The sequence below is a fragment of the Erpetoichthys calabaricus genome, chromosome 10 (assembly GCF_900747795.2).
Source record: "Erpetoichthys calabaricus chromosome 10, fErpCal1.3, whole genome shotgun sequence".
NCBI lineage: Eukaryota > Metazoa > Chordata > Cladistia > Polypteriformes > Polypteridae > Erpetoichthys > Erpetoichthys calabaricus.
In genome coordinates this window covers 61,089,295-61,113,720 of record NC_041403.2, presented here as the reverse complement: position 1 = coordinate 61,113,720, position 24,426 = coordinate 61,089,295, and the positions used below count along the sequence as shown (strand labels likewise).

Here is a 24,426-nt window from a genome sequence, read left to right as displayed (position 1 = left end):
GATAGGCTCTTTTTTAGTATGTGGTTTCGTTATTTTTCTCATTGCTTTATAGTGGGAAATTTGTGAAAGCGCTCCGAGACTGTACTTAGTGAAGAGGCTATACAAAAATAAGTTAAACTGAACTGAACAGAACAGCTACTGTCCTCTGTACACCTGAATTAGTTTAACAGGTTTGAAAAAAGGTGGAATGATGAATCTTGTTTAGGCAAAAGTGAATACTGCGCTAAGCAAAAGCAGAAAGCATGATGGTAGTAGTGATGTATTAACTGCAAAATATATCAGATATAGAGAAGAACTCTGAAAGATCAGAATGGAACTCCATTTATGTGGTGTTGGTCTCCAAGACGTGCTAATTGTAAATCCATGGCCCAGTCTCGCGCTCACTTCATTTAAATATAAAGCTATGCTAACGTAGTCTAAGCCTGAGGCTACTCATGATTTATTTGTTCAGACCTTAGAACATAACATTCTCAGAAAAGTCCAAAGTGCTACACTTGGGCAAAGGAAATGTCAACTATAAATACAAGCTGGGAGACACTGTCCTAAAGGAAGCAACCTCTGAGAAGGATTTTGGGGTTTATGTTGACACAACATTTCATCTAAGCAATGTGAAGAAGCGATTAAAAAGGCAAGAAAATGTTAGTTTATATTGTTAAAACTTGACTATCAATTAAGGGTCAGACTACATAATGCACTAGAGAGACCATATCTTGGGCATTGGGTGCAGTTCTGGTCACCACCTTTCAAAAAGACATAGCAGGACTTGAAGCTGTACAGAAGAGAGCATCCCAGGACTTAAGGCCATGTCCTACCCTGACAGGTTCAAAGAATTAAATTTGTTAAGTCTTAAGCAGAGGAGACTTCTCAAAAGCACTGACAAAGAAGATCCAGCAAAATTCTTTTAACTTAACTTCTTTTAACTCAGTGAATTTTGTACTTGAGGACCCCAGTGGAAATTACGAGGACGTATATTTAGGACTGAAACCAGAAAGAACTTCTTCATGCAACAAGTTGTGGGAATCTGAAACTATCAGATTATAGCTATAAGGAATCTGACTACCAAGACAGAAGCAAAAACCTTGAAAACCTTTAAGACGTGTCTGGATGAGTTGTTGAGACAGCTTAGCTATTAGCTAAATAAATGAGCTTGATGGACTTATGTTCTAACCCTTTAAACCAATTCATGGTTTTAGGAGCTAAAACCGATTTCAACAGCAATGGATGCAAGGCTGGAATCAAACCACCACTCAAACACAGTCACTTTAGAATCAACAATTCATCTCACACACACATGTTTAGGATCAAAACGGGTATATGTAGGGATGACCATTACACATTAACTACAGAACAGGATAGAAAAAATGACATTTTAAAATGCAGCTTTTACTTCAATATACCCTGTTCATTTTATTTATCAAGTGCATTATGTTCCATTATTGACTGCCAGCCTTCTGACATCTATTAAATAATTCAGGCTTTCATCACTCAGACTGATTCAGCTTTAGTGGTATTTTCAAGTTTTTTTTTTCCCTCTTTGCACCTGTCTGTAGTTTTCTTTGCCTCCTGCATGCTTATACAGCTGAAATTTGAGACACACTGTTTATGTCTTCTGGCACACAGCCACATGAAAATCAGTACCATTATATACTTTGAGCATGTGAAACCATATTCGTTTAACTTTGTGCTATGATCACAACTCCCATTCAGTATTTCAGGGGTCTTCAAGATCAAGCCTGGGGGGCCATAAGGCTGCAGGTTTTCCTTATAACAAGTTTCACCAAATGTGAGTCATGCTTACTTTTAATTGTTACTATAGCCCTTGTATAAACTTTTTATTGTTTAGATTTTTACTCTTATCTTGTAATTTGTTTATGTATCTACTCTTTTGTGTTCTATTTGTATTGCATCCTTGCATTTTTGAGTGAGACTGTATAAATTATTATTATAACATTCTCAAACTAAATTACTTCAGTTCAGGGTTGCAGAGGTCCACAGTTATCCTGGTAATGTTGGGTGCAATGCAGGAAGCAATTCTGAATAGGATGCAACTCACTTACACATCCACACTCCTGCAGAGCCAGTCTAGAAGCACCTAACACAAATATCTTTGGGATGTCAGAGGAAAACTGGAGATCCTGGAAAAAAAATCCCATCAAACATGTTGAAACCGAGAGATCGGGTTCAGGACTAGAACCTAGAACACTGGATCAGTAAGGTAGGAGTGCTAACACTACACCACCATTCTGTCCTAAACTGTTATGATGATTATTAATCTTATGGTTTCTTTGGCTCTCTTTTGTCCTGTTTGAGAAGTTTTGCAAGCTGTGTACTTTGCCATAGTTTCAAATCCTTGCATGTATGTTATGTCAGCTTCTTCTGAATTCATGAAACTAAATGCTAAATACTTAAATAACATTAAATTTAATTTAAAAAAATCTTAGTGTAATTTTAAAATAAAGATAAAGCTAATGAATTTCTTTGTAATGGATACATGTTTGCTACACTTTTAAAAAATTCCGAATTTAAATTTCTGGATTGAAACAGGGAAATAACTGCACATTTTTTAATGCAGGAATCCAATCAATAGCAGATATTAATTGGAACACAGTGGCCCCCCTGGTCTCAATTTGAGGTCCTTTGCATTGCTTACTTCTTTGCAATAGAAAAATTGTGCTTAAAATAATTATTTTCTAAAGCATGGATATCTGAAACATTACATAAAAAAAAGCTTTACAAAGTTTGAGTTTTATATTTAAATAGATGCGGACACATGTCCATGAAAACTAAAGGGTCAAAGCACATACAAAAAATATATATATATATTTCACCCACAGAATGGACAAAAATTGTTTATGCTCCTACTGCACATAAAGAAAATATTTAGATATGCTGTAAAAGTACACAACAAACAGTAATATATACTGAGATACAAGGAAAATATTGTGTTTACAATGAAGCTTTTTAATTTTTGTTATTTAGCCATCTAATAATTAGGAACTGTATTACTTAGTGAACAAAATTTAAATGCAGTTTACTACAAACCTCAGTAAAATCTGTTATTTGAAATTCTAACCATGGTCTGTCTGCAGCATAGCATTTTGTCTTGTTAGAAATATTGTAAGTAAAGTAACTACTGTACCTTTAAGACATGAATTAGGAGTAATTCAAATAACATAAAGAGTCAGTCAGTCATCATCCAATCCACTATATCCTAACACAGGGTTACGGGGGTCTGCCGGAGTCAATCCCAGCCAACACAGGGCGCAAGGCAGCAACAAATCCCGAAGCAGGGCGCCAGCCCACCACAGGGCACATACACACACCAAGCACACACTAGGGACAATTTAGAATCGCCAACGCACCTAACCTGCATGTCTTTGGACTGTCAGAGGAAGCCGGAGCAAACCCACGCAGACACGGGGAGAACATGCAAACTCCACGCAGGGAGGACCCAGGAAGTGAACCTGGGTCTCCTTACTGCGAGGCAGCAGCACTACCACTGCGCCACAGTGCTGCCATAACATAAACAGTTCAAAATAATTTTGTTTGTACCTTGTAGCTTAGCTGGTGAGTTGCAGGTAAAGAAGCAACGTTTCCCAAATGTGGTCCCTCCAGGACATGAAAATGATGCATAGTAGACATGGGAGACATCAGGATATCCACAATCAATTGGGCTGCAAGTCACTGCTTGATTCCAGGTTCCATATGCACACTCAATGGCAATGTCTCTCTAAAAAAAATTAAATAACAGAAAAATGATCTTTTATCAAAACCTAATTTTTGCTCCTTTTTGTTACTACCTTGATTTTTCTTTTTCTATTTTTCTGTTCTTAAATGCAGGACAAGGAACTTGCTTTGTTTTGTATTAGATCAGAGGTTTCACATTTTCCCTTTTCTCTATTTTTGTGAACATTTTTGAACTTCTGTTAAAATGCTGAGCCCCATTACTGTACTGAAATTATGAATACAACCTCAAAACATTTCGTTAATGCCTGTCTGTTTGAAATTCTGGTTTTCGACTATTCGTCTGACCTTACGTTTTGTCGTGTCACGTCATTTTCTAACCCGCTCAATCCGGTGCAGGTTTGCTGGAGCCTCTCCCAGGTAACATAGGGCACAAGGCAGGAACAAACCCTGGACAGTGTGCCAGTCCATCACTGGGCGACTACACACACACACACACACACACGCACACACACACCAGGGCCAATTTAGCATTGCCAATTCACCTAACCTGCATGTCTTTGTACAGTGGGAAGAAGCCTTTGCAGACATGGTGAGAACATACACAGTCCATGTAGAGAGGACCCAGGAAGCCTTACTGCAATGCCACGGCACTACCACTACACCACTGTACTGCCCCACATTGAGTTTTTATTATGTATTTTGTTTAGTCGCATGGTCATCAGTCATTTTGGTTTTGACTCTTGCAGCGTTTTGACTTTGTTTTCATCTATTTGTTTACCAGCTCTAGCAGAATTTAAGCAGTCACCAATGACATAATGATGAAACCAAAATGCAAAAAAGAGTTTTAGTATTTTTATCACAATTAGATATACAGTAATGGTACTACTCCATAAAACTTAGTCACTTCAGGAAATCACATTTTGTCATTAACCTTAATAAAAGGACAAGTGCCTGTCTGTATGTCATTCTGATTGCTATGTCTTTGTCATTCCAAAAGATGGTACATCACAATCATTTCTCTTGCAAGCTGTTTAAAGTGATAATAACATTACATTCAAGACAAATTGTTCGCACAAAAAATCCAATTCAGGGTCACATTTGGCAGAAACCTATCCCAGTAGCAGTAGATAGAAGACAGAACAGGCCACCAGTCCACCACAGGGCCCGCACAGTCAAACTCAAATAAGGGTCAACTTAGAATTGCCTATAACCTAATGCATACATCTTTGTGATGTGGAATCATCCTTATAAAAACCCAGACAGATTCCACAGAAACAAAGACAGGACATGGTGGTATGCAAATCCAGGATGCCTGAGCTGTGAGGGAACAGCTTTAATCATTGTGCCACCTGGCTCTTCCTTTGTGGATGATTAGAGATGGCAAATTTTATTTTCTGATTATTATCCATGGTCTTCTCTTGAGCGTGATTCTACGTTGCGTTTACTGTTACAAGAATACACTTATTTGCTCAATAAATGGAAAATGTATGCTATACTGTAAGTGAAAAGATACACATTGTTTCACAAATAAAGTTGATTTGCCAGACAACTAACCTTCTTAGGATGTACATGCTTTTTCCCTACTACTTCAAGCTTGAAACCTGGATGGCAGGTCACTGAACACTTAAGATGCGACTCTTTCTCAGAGGTGCAGTTCACTGATGCATGTTTTAACTCAATAGGGCTGCACTTCTCAGTACTGCAGGACCTGTGCATGCAACTGGAAAAAGAGAACACCAGTTAAAAAATAATACTCTAACAGGCAAGTTTTGTTTAATATTAGTTTAAAATTCATCACATGACAATCAAACAAGTTAGTAAAGTTAAGTGCCTCACTTCTGATTATTGTTCAGTTTAGCTTTTGGTGAGAGTGACATAAAGATGCTCATCAGAAGTGAAAAATTATTGATTTGTGAGACTGAATGGTGAAGCTGTGTTCAATTCAAAGAAATGGACTTCCATCACTCTCACCCCTGCTCCAGCAAATGTTTTGTGCTCAAACAGAGGGTGGCCAGTACTGGCTAACTTGATATTTGCAAACACTGAAATGTTCTGTTCTGAGTGTGCTGGTAGGCATATCATGCCGTGCGGACACCCAGTTTCAACTGCGTGGTGCCTACATTATTGTGTGATACCACACGAACCCAAAATGTTTCAAGCATCTGCCTTGCAAGCTTTGAGCCTCTCTTTGTGTTCTGTTTGCTTGTAAGTTGTTTTCTCTTTTTACATTTCTTTATTCTGCACTAATTTTTTTTTTCATTTTCAATTATTTTACTTTGAGAGAAGAGTACAAATTGAGATTTAAACAATGTAGGATAAAAAAGGTTGAACCTTATATATGAAAATGCTCTGGACTTGTGTGCTTATACAATACATTTCCCTCTTAGTATATAAAATGTCTCTGCACATCATCTGGTTTTTGATCTAGACCCAGACTTTAATGAAAGAAGTGCTTATTCAGGTTTGGGTCTTATTATTACTGTCACTGTTGCCAGACTAGGCCAAGTTTAAATGCGGTGGGTGGGGGGTCGATGTTCTGACTTTCCGTTTCTGCCATAAGACAGACATCTGTGCAGTCATCTGATGCTAAGTAGACAGGTGAAGTTTTAAACTCTCTGAATACAAAATGCAGAGCTTTTTCCAGGCTTATGTTTTTCTGCTTGACCAGCGAAATACGGCAAGTGAATGTCACAGTGCATACTGCCTGCAAATACTGTCTCAAAGTGTGGAAAAGTTACAAATGAATATTGTGTTGTATTATATTGTCGTTCATCTTATCTTACTTGATGTAATTTTTAAAGACATGTGAAATTCAATACTTTGGCCTAACCACTCTGTTTACCACCTTTATGCTTTTTCAGACTTGGTGGTAGGTAGCATGGTTACATTTTAAAAACTAAAACAAGTATATCAGTAATGTATTATTGCACATCAGATCAGGACTTTATTTTTTGATTTTGCCTTATATAACTGAAGAAAGGAGTCCTTACTGCTTTGTGAAAATACCCTAAATTAAAAATTGTTGCCAGTACTTTTCCAATGTCATTATTATTCTGGACTTGCCTGTCAGAAATTGTGAGAAAACCTAACTAGAAAAAGAAAAAAGAAAAACAATCATGCAAAAAAATCAAAGAGGCTTGTGCATTGTGGGGATTGTGAAGCTTTTTGATGTATTTCGTTTTGTCCCATATATTTTAAAACTACAGTTTAGTAATATGCAGGATAGAAGTTTCAAGTCACTATTGCTCGATTTTTATTTTTTTTCCCTGTTGTGCCACATATTAAGTTCAAATCATTGAAGCTTGCCTACAGAGTAGTCAGTGGGTCTGCACCTATATATGGAGACACCTGTGAGGTCTTACATTCCTTCTCAACCATTCAGATCTGCTGATGAATGGCATCTAGTGGTGCCACTTCTGCATGGTATCAAATCTCAATCCAGGCTCTTTTTATCTGTAGCTCCTGGCTGCCCATCTCCATTCGAAACTCTGACTCCTTCAGTGTGTTCGAGAAGAGTCTCTTGTTCAGTAAATTTCTGTCTAACTGATAGCTGTTAGGTTTTGTAAATCTGGGAATTGTAACTAGCTTGAATTTTGTTTTGAGCTTTTTAGTTGGGGTAATCAGTTTTGTAACCTTGCCCTGCTGCACTTGTTCCCAGACTGATGTTACTCAATTACTCTGACCTCTTTTGTAAATCACTTTGGATAAAAGTGTCTGCTAAGCAAATAAATTTAAATGTAAATGTAAATAAAGATACATGCTTTAAAATCGAAAGAGTGTATAGTTTGTATAGAAATTTGGAGTAGGATTCATTAAAATTTACAGCATGCATTCAGCCTTCATAATGGACTACTAAATGCAGACCTAATGGTTAGAAAAAGGATTTCCTTCCATTTATATTTGCAAATTGCAGAATTGTGTACCATTATTGGAGACTCCTCTTTCTTTTTGGTTATTCCAGTCTGAACTGCTTTAATTGTTTTATCTTTCTGTTCTTATATTTGCATTCCATAGTGACAGGTACGGGGGAGTGGTTGATTTACATATAATTACAGAACAAGGGTAATAGTTATATCCTATTTATTGCCTTTATTCATTTAGAGTAATTTCTTTTATAAAATTTCAGAGACAAAATATGTACTGTATTCTCTAAAATAGCTGGATGCATGTTCTTTATGGAAGAAAACCAAATTGTTAAACATTAGTCAATATTGATTTTAAATATTCATAAAAAGCCCTCTCATGCACTGCATGTATCCTGAACCTGGTGTGACATCAATAATAATAATAATAATGAAAATAATGAATGGCCAAATATTTGGTAATCATCAGAAATAAATCTATATTCATGTAGTAGTATATAGGTGTATTGATGAAAAAATTTGTGACATTTTAAAATGTGAAAATGTAAATCATAATTTGAGCCTATGAATATAATACTTATGTTAAGTACAAATAATCAATTATGTCATTCATGAAAAATTTTATACCAATAAGAATAACGATAAAATGGGTTAACAATATGGAAGATGTGCTTCTTCTTTTTTGTTCTGTTTCCTGTATAAGACACACATATTCAGGAGAACTCATAAATTGTGTGGATACTTTAGGCTGCTTTCATTTGAAAATGTTAGTAAATCTTGATTTTGTCATAAAATGATGTTACACTATATATATATATATATATATATATATATATATATATATATATATATATATATATATATATATATATGCATAAAGTCTGGCTACAAATCATTATATTAATGAAACTCAGCAAGTTTTTGAACAGTAGCAGGAAAATGGAGTCCCCAAGGGAAGCACATGTCAACACGGGGAGTATAGTCCAAACTGAGGACAGCCTTCTACAATTCAAACCAAGCTCTGAGAGGCTGGAGGATGCAATCATACACATGGCTGCACTGTCTCACCTAAAATTAATCAATTTTCTAAAACACATAATTTTTTATATAGACACACAAATGCCAATATTTAACCTTACAATCATTTTCTGAACCTATATTTTTTATTACGGAATCAACAGGAACAAGAGCCTATTTTGAAAGAATTAAGAATGTACACCAGTCATTTACAGGCATATTTATTAAAGCTTCCACACTGATGCATACTGGGCTAAATTAGTCACCAATATGTGCATCTTTGGAACATGGAAGGAAACTGGTGTCCTCACAGGCAATCCAAGTAGACAGAAGGAGAATGTAGAAACTCCTCACAGACGATGATCGAGCCAGGAACTGTAAGCCACTCATCCACACACATCTCTACATAACATTTCAGCCATATTCAGTTCAAAATTAAGGGGACCACAGTCCATGTCAGCAGCACTGGACACAAAGTCTGGACAAAGTGCCAGTCTGTTGTCCACTCATGCATACATTAACATTCACACAGATCAGTTTAGAACTGCCAATTAATCTCATACTTCCACATCTTATAGAAGAAAACTGGAAAACCAAGAGTAGAACTCACAATGACGTAGGAAAAAAGTGAAAAACTCCACACAAACAACAACTGGGAGTAGGGATTGAATCCAGAATATTACAATTATAAGGAAGCAGCCCTAACCATTATCCTACCAGCCTGGCCATGCACCATACTACAAAGGGATAATTCAATTTTAGTAACCTGCAGATACGTTTTAATCAGAAACATGATTGCTTAAACCTAAAAAATATACATATCCTATACGGTATATCCTACCATTTCACCTGTTTTATACATTGTAGTCGGATGATTTCTGTCATCATGAATTCAAAGTATAGACGTACATAATATAACTCCAAAAATATCTACAGAAATGCATCTAAGAAAAATAATACATCTACACAAAGATTCCCCTGCGAGTTGAGAAGAATTAGTTACAAGTTAGTACATCTGTCTTTGTTGATTGAAGGCCACACCCACAGCGCACCCGTTCATGGTGAGGGCAGAAAACTGGGATGAGGTGCGAAGTGCCACAGCTGAGACAGCGACAAGGGGAGAAGAGAATTTCAGCAGCACTGAGGCCGTTTGAAAAAATGGAAGAATCAAATTATGGGTCACATTCACAATGAGAGGGTTTTGATGGCATGAAAGCTCGTATGAACCTGAAAAGAAGCATAAATACATACATAAAGAAGTAAATGAATAAATATAAAAAAACAGGCTTTGTGCTATAAATACAATTTCAAAGCACAGTAGAAAGTCTATATATACTAACAGCAAAGCCATCTGAGCAAATCATAATGTTTCAAAATACCACTTTAGATTATTACCTCAGAAGGCAGAAATGCAAGCGATTGATGCAAATCATTGAAATCTAGGACCACAATACCAGCATGACTCTTACCAAACAATTGCAATCAGAAAGTCAGACCACAGGATTATTGTACTTTGTGCACGCTTAAGAACTTATGGTGCAGACATTTCATAAGAACTATGATGAAAGGCCCATCAAGAAAATGTAATTGAGCCCTTTATACCTCATCAGCATCTCCTATTGATTCTAATACAAAACTGAGCGTAGCTTTAATTCTTGAAATATGTTAACTTCATAGCATTACTAAAGTAAATGACTACATGTATATAGAGTGACACATGACTAATATAGTGAATGTGCTCTGTTAGTAAAATTGTATGTTACAAAGAACTATGCTGTGCATCCTCATTTATGATAAAGATTCATTTACACAGAACATACCTAGCATTTCATTCAACTTTAATAAATGTTTATATGCAAGAGACTGAAAATAAGTATTCTTTATCAAGTTATAGTGTACATTTTATTAAAATTGTGAGCCAAAACTTGAACAGCTGTATTTGTTAATGTATGTTTGACTGAAGTCTTTAACCAAGTTTAATTAAATATTTGTGACAAAGTACAATTGTTTAAATACACTTTTTACTATTGCTGCTTAGACAAGTCAGGTGACTTGCTTAGGGTCACATGGTGAGTTGGAGGCAGGAATTGAATGCCCAAGCATAAGGTGCAGAGTCCAGTGCCTTAATCATTACACCATAATGGAAAATAGAATCGGAATTCTTCATATTTAAGACATTTATCAGTGATGGACGATAATATTGAACAATGGAAGCTATGTCCTCTACATATTTTTTCAGCCACAGATAGTAACAGTGGACACAGAAGTCTTAAATATCAATGATGATTTTAAAGTCAATCACTGTTTTCCCCTACATTATCCTAATTCCTTGCTTAAATCATGTTTCAGTAACACAAAAAATATCTCCTAAGACTTCTGTGAATGTTTTGCATGTCCAAGTCTCACATTTAAGTATGGAAGAGCCAACAAAGAAAGCAATAATATTAGATTTCAATAACATTAACAGATTGTACCTAAGGTATGGTTTTCCCCCTGAGTGTCACCAATTTGGATGGATACTGTTTTCCTGCTTTGATCTCCAAGCATTAAACCATCTGATGCAAGGTAAACAATAATGGAGGTTGCCACTGCAGGACGTGAGAAACACACCTAAAACAAAAAGGAACGACAGAAAAATTCTACAGACTACTGCTTTTATGAGATTTTAATTCTAGATTTTTTTTATGTTTTTATAAAATTCAAAAGAAGAAGTAGCGTATGTTAAAATACCTTGCAAGTAAACTGTCTACGCTCAAATATATACTTATTGAATATATTATCTACCGTACACATTAATCATATTAATTCCTAAACATTGGTAAAAATAAGATATACAGTAAAGGGAAGGTAAAGAAGAGAGAAGAGAAAAAGTTAATGTTACATACAATGTGAAAAAGGCTAGAGAGTGTACAGGATCAACTAGGGTCAATGATTGCTAACAAAGCTTCAAATGAAGAAAAGGACTGCAGGGCTACAGACAAATTTCTGAGTTGTTCCAGATTACATATACTCATTATTGCTTTCTGATTTGAAATAATACATCACTTTCCTTTTGTAACAGCAGGCGAGTTAGCTAGTAATGTAGAAATTATCAGGACAGGACAGGGCAATGTTGCTACCTCCAGTATTACTCCATCCATCCATCCATCCATTTTCCAACCCGCTGAATCCGAACACAGGGTCACGGGAGTCTGCTGGAGCCAATCTCAGCCAACACAGGGCACAAGGCAGGAACCCAAAATGGTAATAATCCATGACAACATTAACGCTATTTGATATGCAGCTCAAAACTGTACTCCATTTGGGTATAAGGCAATAACAAAGCCAAAACCTTTTTAGGAAGAGTTTAATCTAGGAATATTTATAATAGCCAGATTTAACACAGAATTGTGTAATACACAATTTGAATTATGAACTGAACTATCCAGTGTTTTACTTTAATTGAGGAAAAATGCATTCTATCTAGGGCTGACTTTGTATCATTTTTTTTCTATAGACCCTATGTCTTATAAAATTATTACACAAATCCTTCTGTTGCATTGGGGGTTTCAAAGGAAATGTTAATATACTTGAAAAAGTATAGGTAATAAAAATGTAGTTCTCATACAGTACATGTATTGTTTATCTACAGATAACCACTTATATTCAACAGAATTTTCTTTTTTTTCTTTTTCAGTGTTTTATTTCTACTGTCACTAACACATTATGGAATTTTAAAATTATGTTAACAAGGAATTATTGACTAGTTCAATGAATTAACTATGCAATTATTTTCTGTGTGTAGATTAGATTCATATTTTAGATGGTGAGTAAATTAGTTCAATTAATGAAGTATTGGAGGCATCACAGTGGCACAGTACTTAGCACTATTATCCTATGTATCAAGCACCCTGGGGCTGAATCTCATGCCTGGACTTTGATTTCATATTCTCCCTGTGCTGGGGTCAGCACTTCTCTAGGTCCTCTGGTTTTCTTCACACATCCTCAAAAACATCCTCATTATCGTCATCATTGGCATTCCTCAGTCCAAGGATTTGTTCCTCTGCTTCGGGCCTGTTGATGACTCTTCTTGTGCGCAGTCAAGCCAATTCTGGAGGTGATGTGCTGGCTACATACTTGATTTGTGAATGTAGCTGGATTTATGTCAGTAACAAGGTTAGCAACACTACATTTACAGCGCTCTCTTTTTTTTTCCTTGATTGCCCATTGAGTTGCCTCAAAGGCAACTCGTCCAAATCCTACATCATGAGTACAGGGTTCCTCAGTGGGTCTGCCTTTCCAAAAGAAAGTGTAGCCTGCTCCAGCTTCTTGGAGGTTTCCTTCATCTGCGAGTCTCATTTTGCTCAAAGCTGCAATGTTGATATTGTGGCACTGAAGTTCACGAGTGACAAAGGCCGTTTATCTTTCAGGACTGTTGTTTCTCTTCGAATCAAGCAAAGTTCTGACATTCCATGATCCAAGAAGAACTGGCCGAAAGGATGTCCGTTTCTTAAGTACACTATTCGAACCGCAGAGACAACCATTCTTCCTGAATGTGGTAATCCAGGCAAATTGAATGGGGTGGGCTTTGCTTAGGTGCTTCCCTCAATAGGACGTCTTTGACACTTGTGTAGCTGCTGAACGTGAATGCTGCCATTTCATTCAGTGAACTACCTTCTTGCACAAGATGCCAACATGCAGGTTCTGAACATGATACTTCCAGGACATGTCAGCCCCTACACCCATTGCCTGTCCCCCATCACTGTTGGAAGATGGAGGGAGAAGTAGAGGAACACCCTTCGCGTGCTTTGATTTGATACTGAGGGTGCGGCTTCCGCAGTCAGACCATGACTTGATTGACAATGGAATTAGCCAGGAGATGTGAGACAACAATGGTAGTAAGCTATGTAATATTATGAAACAGTTATTGTTGATGCACCAATTTATATGACATTTACTTCAAAGATGCTAATAATATGATAACCAACTCTGTTTGATTTCACTTCCCATTAGCCCCATGTGGAACACCATACATCAACATGTATCCTAATTTGAATATTTGTTATTATTGTATTAGTGCCACTTAGTGACATGAGGTCATGTCTGTGTAATAATTAATTTAACAGTTCATTAAAAATTAATTCTTATGTTTGCTCACAGATACCACATATGTCTTCACCATTAAAATATTGTTGCTAGCATTACAATTTAAAATAATAGCCTTATGCAAAGTACAAGATGAATCATTTAAGAATTGTAATTTGTTTTTATCTATCTATCTATCTATCTATCTATCTATCTATCTATCTATCTATCTATCTATCTATCTATCTATCTATCTATCTATCTATCTATCTATCTATCTATCTATCTATCTATCTATCTTGCCAAAAGTATTGGGATGCCTGCCTTTACATACACATGAGCTTTAATGACATCCCATTCTTAATACATAGGCTTTAATATGGAGATGGCCAACCTATAACAGCTTCAACTCTTCTGGGAAGGCTTTCCACAAGGTGTTTATGGGAATTTTTGACCATTTTTCCAGGACAGCATTTGTGAGGTCAGGCCCTGATGTTGGATGAGAAGGCCTGGCTCGCAGCTTCCGCTCTAATTCTTCCTAAAGGTGTTCTTTCAGGTTGAAGTTGGGCTCTGTGCAGGCCAGTCAAGTTCCTCCACACCAAACTCGCTCATCCATTTCTTTATAGACTTGTGCACTGGTTCATGAACAGTCATGTTGGAACAGGAAGGGGCCATCCCTAAACTATTCCCATAATGTTGGGAGCATGAAATTGTCCAATGGCTCCACATGCTGAAGCATTAAGTGTTCCTTTCACTGGAACTAAGGGGCCAAGCCCAACCCATGAAAAACAACCCCACATCATAATCCCCCCTCCACCAAACTCTACACTTGGCACAATGCAGTTAGGCAAATACTGTTCTCCTGATAACTGCCAAACCCAGACTCATCCATTGGATTGCCAGACAGTGAAGTGTGATTCTTCACTCCAGAGGACACGTCTCCACTGCTCTAGAGTCCAGTGATGGTGTGCTTTACACCACTGCATCCGACGCTTTGCATTGCACTTGGTGATGTAAGGGTTGGATGCCGCTGCTCGGCCAAGGAAACCCATTCCATGAAGCTCTCTATGCACTGTTCTTGAGCTTTGGGAGGTCTGTAGCTACTGATCTACAGAAATTTGGTGACTTCTACCCACTGTGCACCTCAGCATGCTCTGTGATTTTACGTGGCCTACCACTTCATGGCTGAGTTGCTGTTGTTCCCAATTGCTTCCATTTTGTTATAATACCACTAACAGTTGACCATGGAATATTTAGTAGCGAGGAAATTTCACGAATGGACTCATTGCACAGGTGGCATCCTACCACAGTACCACTCTTGAATTCACTGAGCTCCTAAGAGCGACCCATTCTTTCACAAATGTTTGTAAAAGCAGTATGCATGGCTAGGTGCTTGAGTTTATACACCTGTGGCCATGAATGTTATTGGAACACTGAATTCAATGATTTGGAGGGGTGTCCCAATACTTTTGACAATATAATCTATCTATCTATCTATCTATCTATCTATCTATCTATCTATCTATCTATCTATCTATCTATCTATCTATCTATCTATCTATCTATCTATCTATCTATCTATCTATCTATCTATCTATCTATCTATCTATCTATCTATCTATCTATCTATCTATCTAACACACTTTGTAGGCAAACAGATATAATAATTCAGCATACAACCATATACCTTTAACCACACAATCTCCTCTTGATCAAAATAGCCATCTTCTGAGACAGTACAAGGGAACCAAGCGTACTGTGACATGCCACTGTTTATTTCCAGAAACTTTGATTTACATGTCTAAAATAAAAGAAAATGCAATTTACTAAGGGAACACTGAAACGTTTTTATAAGCAATTGATTAACAGGAAAGCTTTACGTATAGAACTTCAGCACTATTACTCATAAGCATTTTGATAAGAAAATACTGTAAACCGAGTATAACTGAAACATGTATTCAGACATGAAGAAGTATCTATATCTGTTGAAAACCTGTAATTGTACTCAATTTGCCATACAGCACTTGACATCATAACAATAAGCACATTGCCTGCATCAGTCCACCAGACCTGCTCTAAATCATACCAGACGAAGAAGTACCTGACTGAGTGAGGGCTCTCCTGTCACCGCTGTAACTGGGCATTTCAGGTTATCTTGGTGAGAAGCATATGCTTCTGCAGCCCACTGGTCGATGAATCCATGTGGAGTAAAGAACCCACAGTCCTTTCCTGTAGTTCCTTTCTCGAAAGGTTCACACACACCATCTCCATCAAACACATAGCACCTGCTGGGTTCACCTGGCAGACAAAAAAAACTCAGAAGTGATTTCCACATTTTTACAGTATACTTTAAACAAGCCTAAAATAGTTTAGTAATATACAGATACAAATAGAGAGTATGTAAACCCTTTGGAATTACATCAGTGTCTGCATTAATTACTCATAACAATGTGGTCTGATGTTCAATTAAGTGACAATAAACAAACACATTCAGTTTTAGCTAATATTGCACAAACAGTTTTGCTTCTTGTTCTCATTTCTGAATACACCATTTAAACATTCACAATTCAGGTTGGAAAAAGTATGTGAACCTATAGCATAACTTCTCTGGAACTTAACCTTAGTCAGGTGTTTCAATCAATGAGATGAGACTGGAGGTATTGTGTTGGAGGAGACCTGCCCAATACAAAAATCTCAAAAAGTCTGGTGGCTGAGTTCACTCTTCATAGAAAAAATCTGTTCATGTCAACTATACCCAGATCAAAAGAAATATCAGGAAACATTACAAAAAGATTTTTTTGCAGGGGTATAAAGCTGTAAAAGACCACAAAAGAATTTATAAAGTCCTAGGTGATTATCAATCTGTAGTGTGTTGAACTGAATACAATTGATGGGAATTCAGTACTGTTGCTACTCTTCTTACATTATACTGCCAGAAGCCATACTGTATATTGACAAGCACTAGAGCAACACAAAAAGAACCAGGAGATGAAAATGTAAGTTAAGACACAAGTGGCAGTCATTATAATAAATCAGAATGAACAAGCACCAGAACCCAAAATGTAATTCAAAATCAGAGACTTGTGGGTAAAAAACAAGAAGTCTCCAAAAATCAAGAAATCGTATGCAAAAAGGAATATCCACAAACTTGGACAAGGATATACACTGTCGCAGATTGAGGCCCTTGCCGTCCTCTTGAAAACTCTGACTCAACTCCAGACACCAGGTAAAAGTCCAAATATTACTTTTATTGGAACAATAATGTGCACAAAGCACCCTTCACTCCACAATACTCATAAATCAATAATAACAATACTCTAATCAATCCTCCACACTCCCAGACACTTTGCCACCCTTCCTCCCAGCTCAGCTCAGTGTCTGGGCTTTCCCATGAGTCCTTTATACACCCTGACCCGGAAGTGTTTCTCCCTTCTGTCCATGTGATCATGAACACTTCCGGGTCGGATAAAAAGCTCCTTTCTTCAACCCGGAAGCACGTCGTTTCCTCTTGTCACGTGATCATGACGCACCTCCGGGTTATAGGGCAAGTAAGAGTCCGGCAGTCTCCCCACAGCGACTCCTGGTGGTCCCCAAGGTATCCAGCAGGGCTGTGCATATAAACTACAAAGTCCATGAGGCCCTGCTGGAATTTGGGGAACGTCCACGCTGTTGGGAGAGCTCCATCTGGCGGCCTGGGGGTGAGGGCTGGAATATTTAGCCGGTCACACACCACAACACACAATGCTGGTTTAAATAGGGTCTTTCCATTAATGTCACTCATTATGACATCCTTGGTTGTTATCCCTAACATAGAACTATTAGTCATAACCACGAATACCAATAATGGTGACCTTCTCTAAAATATAAAAAGATGGTGCTGCAATAATTTCAAAAGATGATGATAAAATAAAATACCAAGTTCAAAATCAAAGCAAAAGTGAAATTAAGTACTTCATGGATAAAAAAACAATAAAAAGATTAATAAGTCTAAATGACAAATTTCTTTAACTCAAGAAAATTAAAACATTTACAAAGTGCTGATATTTATGACACTCCTTTGGAGTGGGTGGTCCTGCAAAGATCAAGGGAAGAGGGCAGTGTGTAATGCTGAAGGAAGTGAAAAAGGACTCTAAGGTAATAGTAAAGGACCGGTAGAAAACTCGAACCTGTCAAGACTCAGCTCAAGCATCCGCTTTAAAAAAAACACAGAAGAAGAAGAATGGTCTTAGTGGAAGGACATCATGGGAGAAACCAGTGCTCTCTAAAAGAAGCAATGATGCATGTTTCAAGCTGGCACAAGCCGACCACACTTTAGAGAAAGACAAGTACTTCACACTAACCCAAAAAATAAAAATTCACTCCAACTATGTAGCATGGTAAATGTTTGAAGATCTGCTGCCTTCAGGCCTGGACTGCATGCTGTCATACAGGGAACAATTCACTTGAAAATTTTATATAAATTGTATATAATTTCTTTTAGACATTTTGTCCCAAGGCTCAATACAAGGGTTCACATAATTTTTTAACCTTTGACTATGAATATTTAAAGAATATGTTCATAATTGAATAGAACTTCACTGTACATTTATTATTGTGATGTATTTGATGATCAGACTACATTATTATGAATGTCAGGGTTGTAGCCTTTACCTGAAGTCTAACAGAGACTGGGTGATGCAACAGGACATTGACTTCAAATGTAGCAGTATATCAACAACAGAATGGTTTAAACAGAAGAAAATTTCTGTTCTGGATTGGCCTGTCAGAGCCCAGACCTCAGCCTAATTGAATTGCTGCGGCAGGTCCTGAAGAGAGCTGTTCATACAAAGATACCCAGACAGTTTTGTAAGGAGGAATGGAGCTAAAGGAGATAACTGCCAGTTACTCAATATAAGAGTTCACATACTTTTATCATCCTTGACTGTGAATATATAAAGAATGTGTTCAGTATTACTGAGAAAAAGAAGTACAATTATTTGTGTGTCATTAGCTTAAACAGATTATACATCAATTATAGTGACTTAACTTGAAGATCAGACCACATTATTATGAATAATGATTGCAAGTATCCAGGTAATTCCAGAAACATTTTCTTGCAACTTTATAATATCACTTTGCTAGGAAAGAAAACTCAATTACAAAATGTTTACAGTAACATTTTCAAATATTTGCATCTTTGCATCAATGTGCAGAAAGAAAATTGTGCATTTTACTATTGCAATACATTGTGAGATTTACTATGCATAAAGAACAGTGCCTGTGTTTATTTCTTAAAACAGAAGTTGAACATTTTATTCCTCTCTGTCTATTTTCTTGGGGATCATTTAAAGTAATGATATAAAACATTTTAATGGATAGTTTCAAACAAAGTTAGAAGATAAGACAAACATTTTTGAGAATACGATAAAGACTCATTCTCCATTTAGTTGCACAGCCTACATGACTTCCACTATGTAGCAGATACAGAGTCGCATTTGTCTTCTCTGACAAACGGTTTCATAATTTACCTTAAATGGCCACTAAGGCTAAGCTTTGATCACTGTTGCAGTACTCTAACAGAAATGCCAATATGTTTGTCCCATCATTATCACTCTGGTATTTGCCCGGACTACAGTCTCATTACCATAAATCAGAAGTAAGCAATTATGACAATGGAATAACACGCTGTTCTGGGGCACAGATAAAAGACATTTTTGAAGTAGGTCATAGAATAATGCATATATAGAGCCCACTAGGCTGTTAAAAAGAGCCAATCAGTGTTATCCTTGTAACATAATCTAACAAAAGGCAAGCTTCGATAAGTGGTGGAGCAGGGATAGAAACAGTAGGGCTAACATTTGAAAGATGAAAGAGAACATGTGAACATTCCCAAGCAGCAATTAACTAAAGTGGACATTTCTAGACTTCAAGTACTATATTCAACAGTTCTGGCACATTCATGTTCAATTAGTCTGAACTGTGCAGCACAATAGCTATGCAGGTAATATTTGAACCTAACTTTCCATGCATCTCAGGTTTGATTCTATACGAGGGTGTCTACTGTGTGAAGTCTGTATGTCATAAGCTTACATTTCTCCACTGGCAAGTCCTGTTTTGTTTTTCTTGTTGGTTAAAAAGACCCCAGCTCTCAATGACTTTTAACTGGAATAGGTGGAAATAGATTAAAGATGACAACAGCATTTTTGATCACACTTAGTAATACCTCCAAGCCGCCAGATGGAGCCCTCCCAGCAGCATGGAGGTTCCCCGAATTCCAGCAGGGCCTCATGGACTTTGTAGTTTTTATAAACAGCCCTGCTGGATACCATGGGGACCACCAGGAGCCGCTGTAGGGAAGTTTGGGGAGTGCTACGTGCCCTATAACCCGGAAGTACGTCCTGGTCACATGAACAGAAGGAACGACGTGCTTCCGGGATGAAGAAAAGGACTTTTTATCTGACCCGGAAGTGATAAGGAATCACATGGACTGTAGGGTGGATTCACTTCTGGGTCAGGAGATATAAAAGGACCATGGGAAATCCCAGACACTGAGCTAAGCTGGGAGGACGGGTGGCTAAGTGTCTGGGAGTGGAGGATTGTGTATTATTATTGATTAATTAGAGTATTGGTAATTGTATGAGTAGTGTGGAGTGGAGGGTGCTTAGTGCACTTTATTATAATAAAAATAATAAGTATTACACTTTTACCTGGTGTTTAGCGTGGTACCTGAGGGTTCAAGGGAGCGGTAGCGCCCCCTACTGCTACAATATATATATATATATATATATATATATAAATATATATATATATATATATATATATATATATATACATAGGCCAAGCGATATATATATATATATATATTGCGGCGGACAGCCGGGTCCTATGCCCGGCTGAAACGCCTCTTCGATGTGTAATCAGGGGAGCAGTCCTGGATGATGCAGTACCTCCCCCTGGATGCTGGATGGCCACCCCCCTGGGTTAGAGTGGTGCCTCAGTATCTCGCAGGGCTTCATGGGAGATGGAGTTCTCCATATCCCTGTTGGGGTCTAGGGTGGCTGCTAGGGGGCACGGCATGGGTCCCTGAGCCCAGCTGGACTAATCTTCAGCCCCACCCGGGAGTGCAACCGGAAACAGGTGATCAAGCACCTGGAGCACTTCCAGGTGGGCCATAAAAGGAGCCAGCAACCACCACTCAACGGCCAGAGTCAGGTGGAAGGAGGACAAAGCTTGGGGAGGAGTGGTGGTTAAAGAGAGAGGAGTGTTTTGCTTGTGTTTTGTGCTTGGAACTGTGTTGTTGCTGGAGGGATTACGGGGAAGACGTGCCCTCCAGCTGAAAATAAAAAGTCTTTTATTTTACACGTGCCTCTCATGTCAAGTCTGTGCCGGGTCGGGCACAATATAGCGCCTTTCTTACAATATATATATATATATATATATATATATATATTATCACACACATGTGTTTACGGGACAACTAAAGGCCCTGAATAGGTGTAATTCCACGCAGGACCAGGGGGTGGCGAAGTGCACTAATTTTCTTTCTCGATTCCTTGCAGACCATTTAAGGGAAATCCCACCCGGCTCTCGGGCAGCCAATGACGTCACTTCCGGTTCTGGTCCTGATGACTTCACTTCCTGTACTGGCCTTTAAAGCCGCCATCTTGTTTCTAGTGAATCAGTTCTGTTTTGGACTCAGTCATGTGAACATATCTGTTCTCTTTCATCAATTTTGCAACCGGGAAAAATTATACGGGTGGCTGCCCCAAACCTTCTCAATGTGTTTTGGTCATTTGTGTGACAATATCTATCTATATATATATATATTGTGCGCAAGTCCAAATTCTGAATTCTCTATCAATTTAAACATTTTTGTATCCTTGAACACATTAACCCCAGCCACAAGTCGTGCACAAACCAGTGTGTTTCTTCCCAAGCCCGGATAAATGGGGAGGGTTACATCAGGAAGGGCATCCAGTGTAAAAATTTTGCCAGATCAATATGTGGACAACAAGATAGATTTCCATACCGGATCGGTCAAGTCCCGGGTTAACAACGACTGCCACCAGTACTGTTAGCCAACAGGGTGCTGGTGAAAAATGGGCTACTATTGGTCGAAGAAGGAGAAGAAGAGGGGGAGATGTGTCCGGAGGAAGGTTAAGAGAGTGGAACTGAGTGTAGGAACTTTGAATGTTGGTTATATGACTGGTAAAGGGAAGGAGTTAGCTGATATGATGGAGAGAAGGAAGGTTGATATATTGTGCGTGCAAGAGACTAAATGGGAGACTAATGGGAGCAGCCGAAAGAAAAAGAAGAAGAAGTATCCTTGAACACAATCTGATGAGACTTGGGGTATTTTGGAACTAGTACCACAAACGGACTGATTCTGATGATACTGATCTACAAAGACCTGCATACTGTATATAAGTAAATTACAGCCGCAATGAGTTCAGTTATGTTGTAAGTGCTAATGATTTACGAATGCAAGCAGATTTATGTTCTCATAATTGTATTATTAAAGTCATGCAGAATATAAGGGCAGCATTATGATACAGTAGTTAGTGTTGTGGCCTAACAATGCTTCTAGTTGTCTGTAATAACTTTGCATGTTCTTTCCATGCCTTCTTCGAGGTACTCTGAATCCCTCTCCCCCATATCTCCAAAGATGTACGTGTTCGGTTATATGCTGCCTCAAAATTATAACTTTCACATATACTGCAAATCCTTTTGTGACAAACAGTTTTGTAGGTGGGGTTGCCTCCCCATAGCTTTTGTGTTAGACCAGATATTTTCTGATCTGGTGTAGTGTCCAAGGATTTATAATTGGATTGCTGTGCACAAGGCTGTAACTTGAAGTGCTGCTATGAAACTAGAAATCAAAAGTTTGTCTTCGTGAAATATAAGAATTACAGAACCATTTATTATGACACAGTTCAGAAAGTTTCAGTATTAAATAAGATATATTGTTTTTAGGTAAATTTCAACTTTGATGTCTTTATCAGCAATTAAAAAATTAAAAGAGAGAACACTACAGAAATAAAGATGAGGTTATATTAGTTTATAAGGCAGAGTAATGCAGAGTAGCTTTAAGTATGTGGTGTGCCCAATAGCTGAGTGTAATTCTTTAGTCAGTGTTCAATAATCAAATTCTATTAGATTATAATTCAAAATGCATTGTAACCTTTGACATCTGTATATTCTGGCATGAGCTTACAGATTGAAAACCCATAATTTCTTTTTTGTTAGCCTTTGTCTTGTGTGCTTAGATTGTATTACTCTCTCAGTAACAAGGACAGTATTAGCTAGATATCAGGAGAAAGGTGTAACAGCATAACTGTTAGACAATACTTATTTCACTGTGCAAATTTCAGGAGGAGGTGTAGAGACTGAAATATTTGTATTAATCTATTGTTATTAGCTTTACATGATACAAAAGCTTGCATTTGTTTTACTTCTGATTGCAAACAAAAGAAAACATGTATTATACTGTAATTAATCAACATTTCTTCATAGGATGGGATATCTGTTTTTGTCAAGGTCAGCAATATTTGTTAAAGTGAAGCTTTGCTAAATAAGATTATTGCATAAACAGATGTACATAAATAACAATATTAATTCCTTAATGAATTGGAAACTGTAACATACCATCACAACTGAATCCTTCCTCTTTTTTACATTGCTTAGAGCAGCCATCTCCATCAAGAAGATTGTTATCATCACACTCTTCTCCATAAATCCTACAAATTGTAAATGGAAACTTAGATTATGTATATATTACCATAACAAATAATGCTGACGCTGTTCAGCTTATTACCTTATGTCTACTAAAAATTATGGTCAAAAGTACATTTCAAAATAAGAAGTTAAAATGGACATTTTATGTTTTGGGAAGACACTTTGTATCAACATAATCAGGTGCAGATTTAAGAAAGCTCTCAATAAGTGCTTTAACTGTAGCATCCTCCCACTGACCTTATGTCTCTGTTGAGGATTCACTCAGGTTGTAGCTCCCTCCTACACTGAGACAGCATGGCAGGGACACAAAATCGGGTCATTGGGACTTACAAGCAGCGGGTTCTACTGCTGAGCTAAATAGAAAACTCCATTTAACCAGCGGCCAGTCTGGCTGGTAATTGTGTTGGACTTTTGACACAACATCAAGCATCCCTCTCAGCCTCCCTGCATGTACACTACTGGTTATATCTTGCAAAGCTTATATCAAGGATGGACGCTTCACCTTTCTAGACACCTTATTACATGCCTAAAATGTTGTTAAATAATGGACTTCTCCTTTAACATTGCTTTTCAGTTTTTCTAGTTTTCACATGTAGGGAAAAGTGATTTATAAAGAAACAGAAAAACCCCAGACAAAATATCACCAGACTTTTTCTGGCTTCTCAGATAAAGCCTACTAAGATTTTATAGCTGAGTTTTACTCTAGGCGTGCACAATCCCAAGTATTTGCAGAAGGCTATGAAAACTTACTAAATATGTAACTGTTTATATATTACAAGAAGCAAAGCACCAAACAAGGGATTCATGTGTGATTAATGAATGTCTTACTGTGCTGGATTAATAGGATCTAAAAAATAAAGCAATAAAATGAATGGATGAATAAAAGATATTAGTCATCAGAAGATTTTATTAATCAGAATGCTTTTAATTCTAATGATTTGCTGAAATTAAATAAAACAAGGCCCTTTTTGACTATCCTCTCAAATTTTACCCTTAACATTCATTGTTGACCAGCTGAAACTAAACATATTTATTAATCATGTTTGTTACCCATCACTGCTGGTAATACATCTGCATAAGA

The 24,426-nt window shown here is 37.4% G+C and overlaps 1 protein-coding gene across 2 annotated transcripts in view; it reads right to left on the bottom strand.

Annotated features, from left to right (window-relative positions):
* pappa2 (pappalysin 2) overlaps nt 1–24,426 on the bottom strand; it is a 240,043-nt gene that overhangs the window by 94,980 nt on the left and 120,637 nt on the right. The window contains exons 10-16 of one of the 2 annotated variants that reach the window (XM_028810464.2): nt 23,256–23,347; nt 15,733–15,929; nt 15,319–15,432; nt 11,042–11,177; nt 9,581–9,794; nt 5,242–5,407; nt 3,553–3,730 (exon numbers count right to left, since the gene is read on the bottom strand). In XM_028810464.2, the coding sequence (XP_028666297.1) occupies nt 3,553–3,730; nt 5,242–5,407; nt 9,581–9,794; nt 11,042–11,177; nt 15,319–15,432; nt 15,733–15,929; nt 23,256–23,347 (1,097 nt within the window). The remainder of the gene's footprint in view (nt 1–3,552; nt 3,731–5,241; nt 5,408–9,580; nt 9,795–11,041; nt 11,178–15,318; nt 15,433–15,732; nt 15,930–23,255; nt 23,348–24,426) is intronic. The other variant, XM_051933196.1, reaches the window with a different exon arrangement.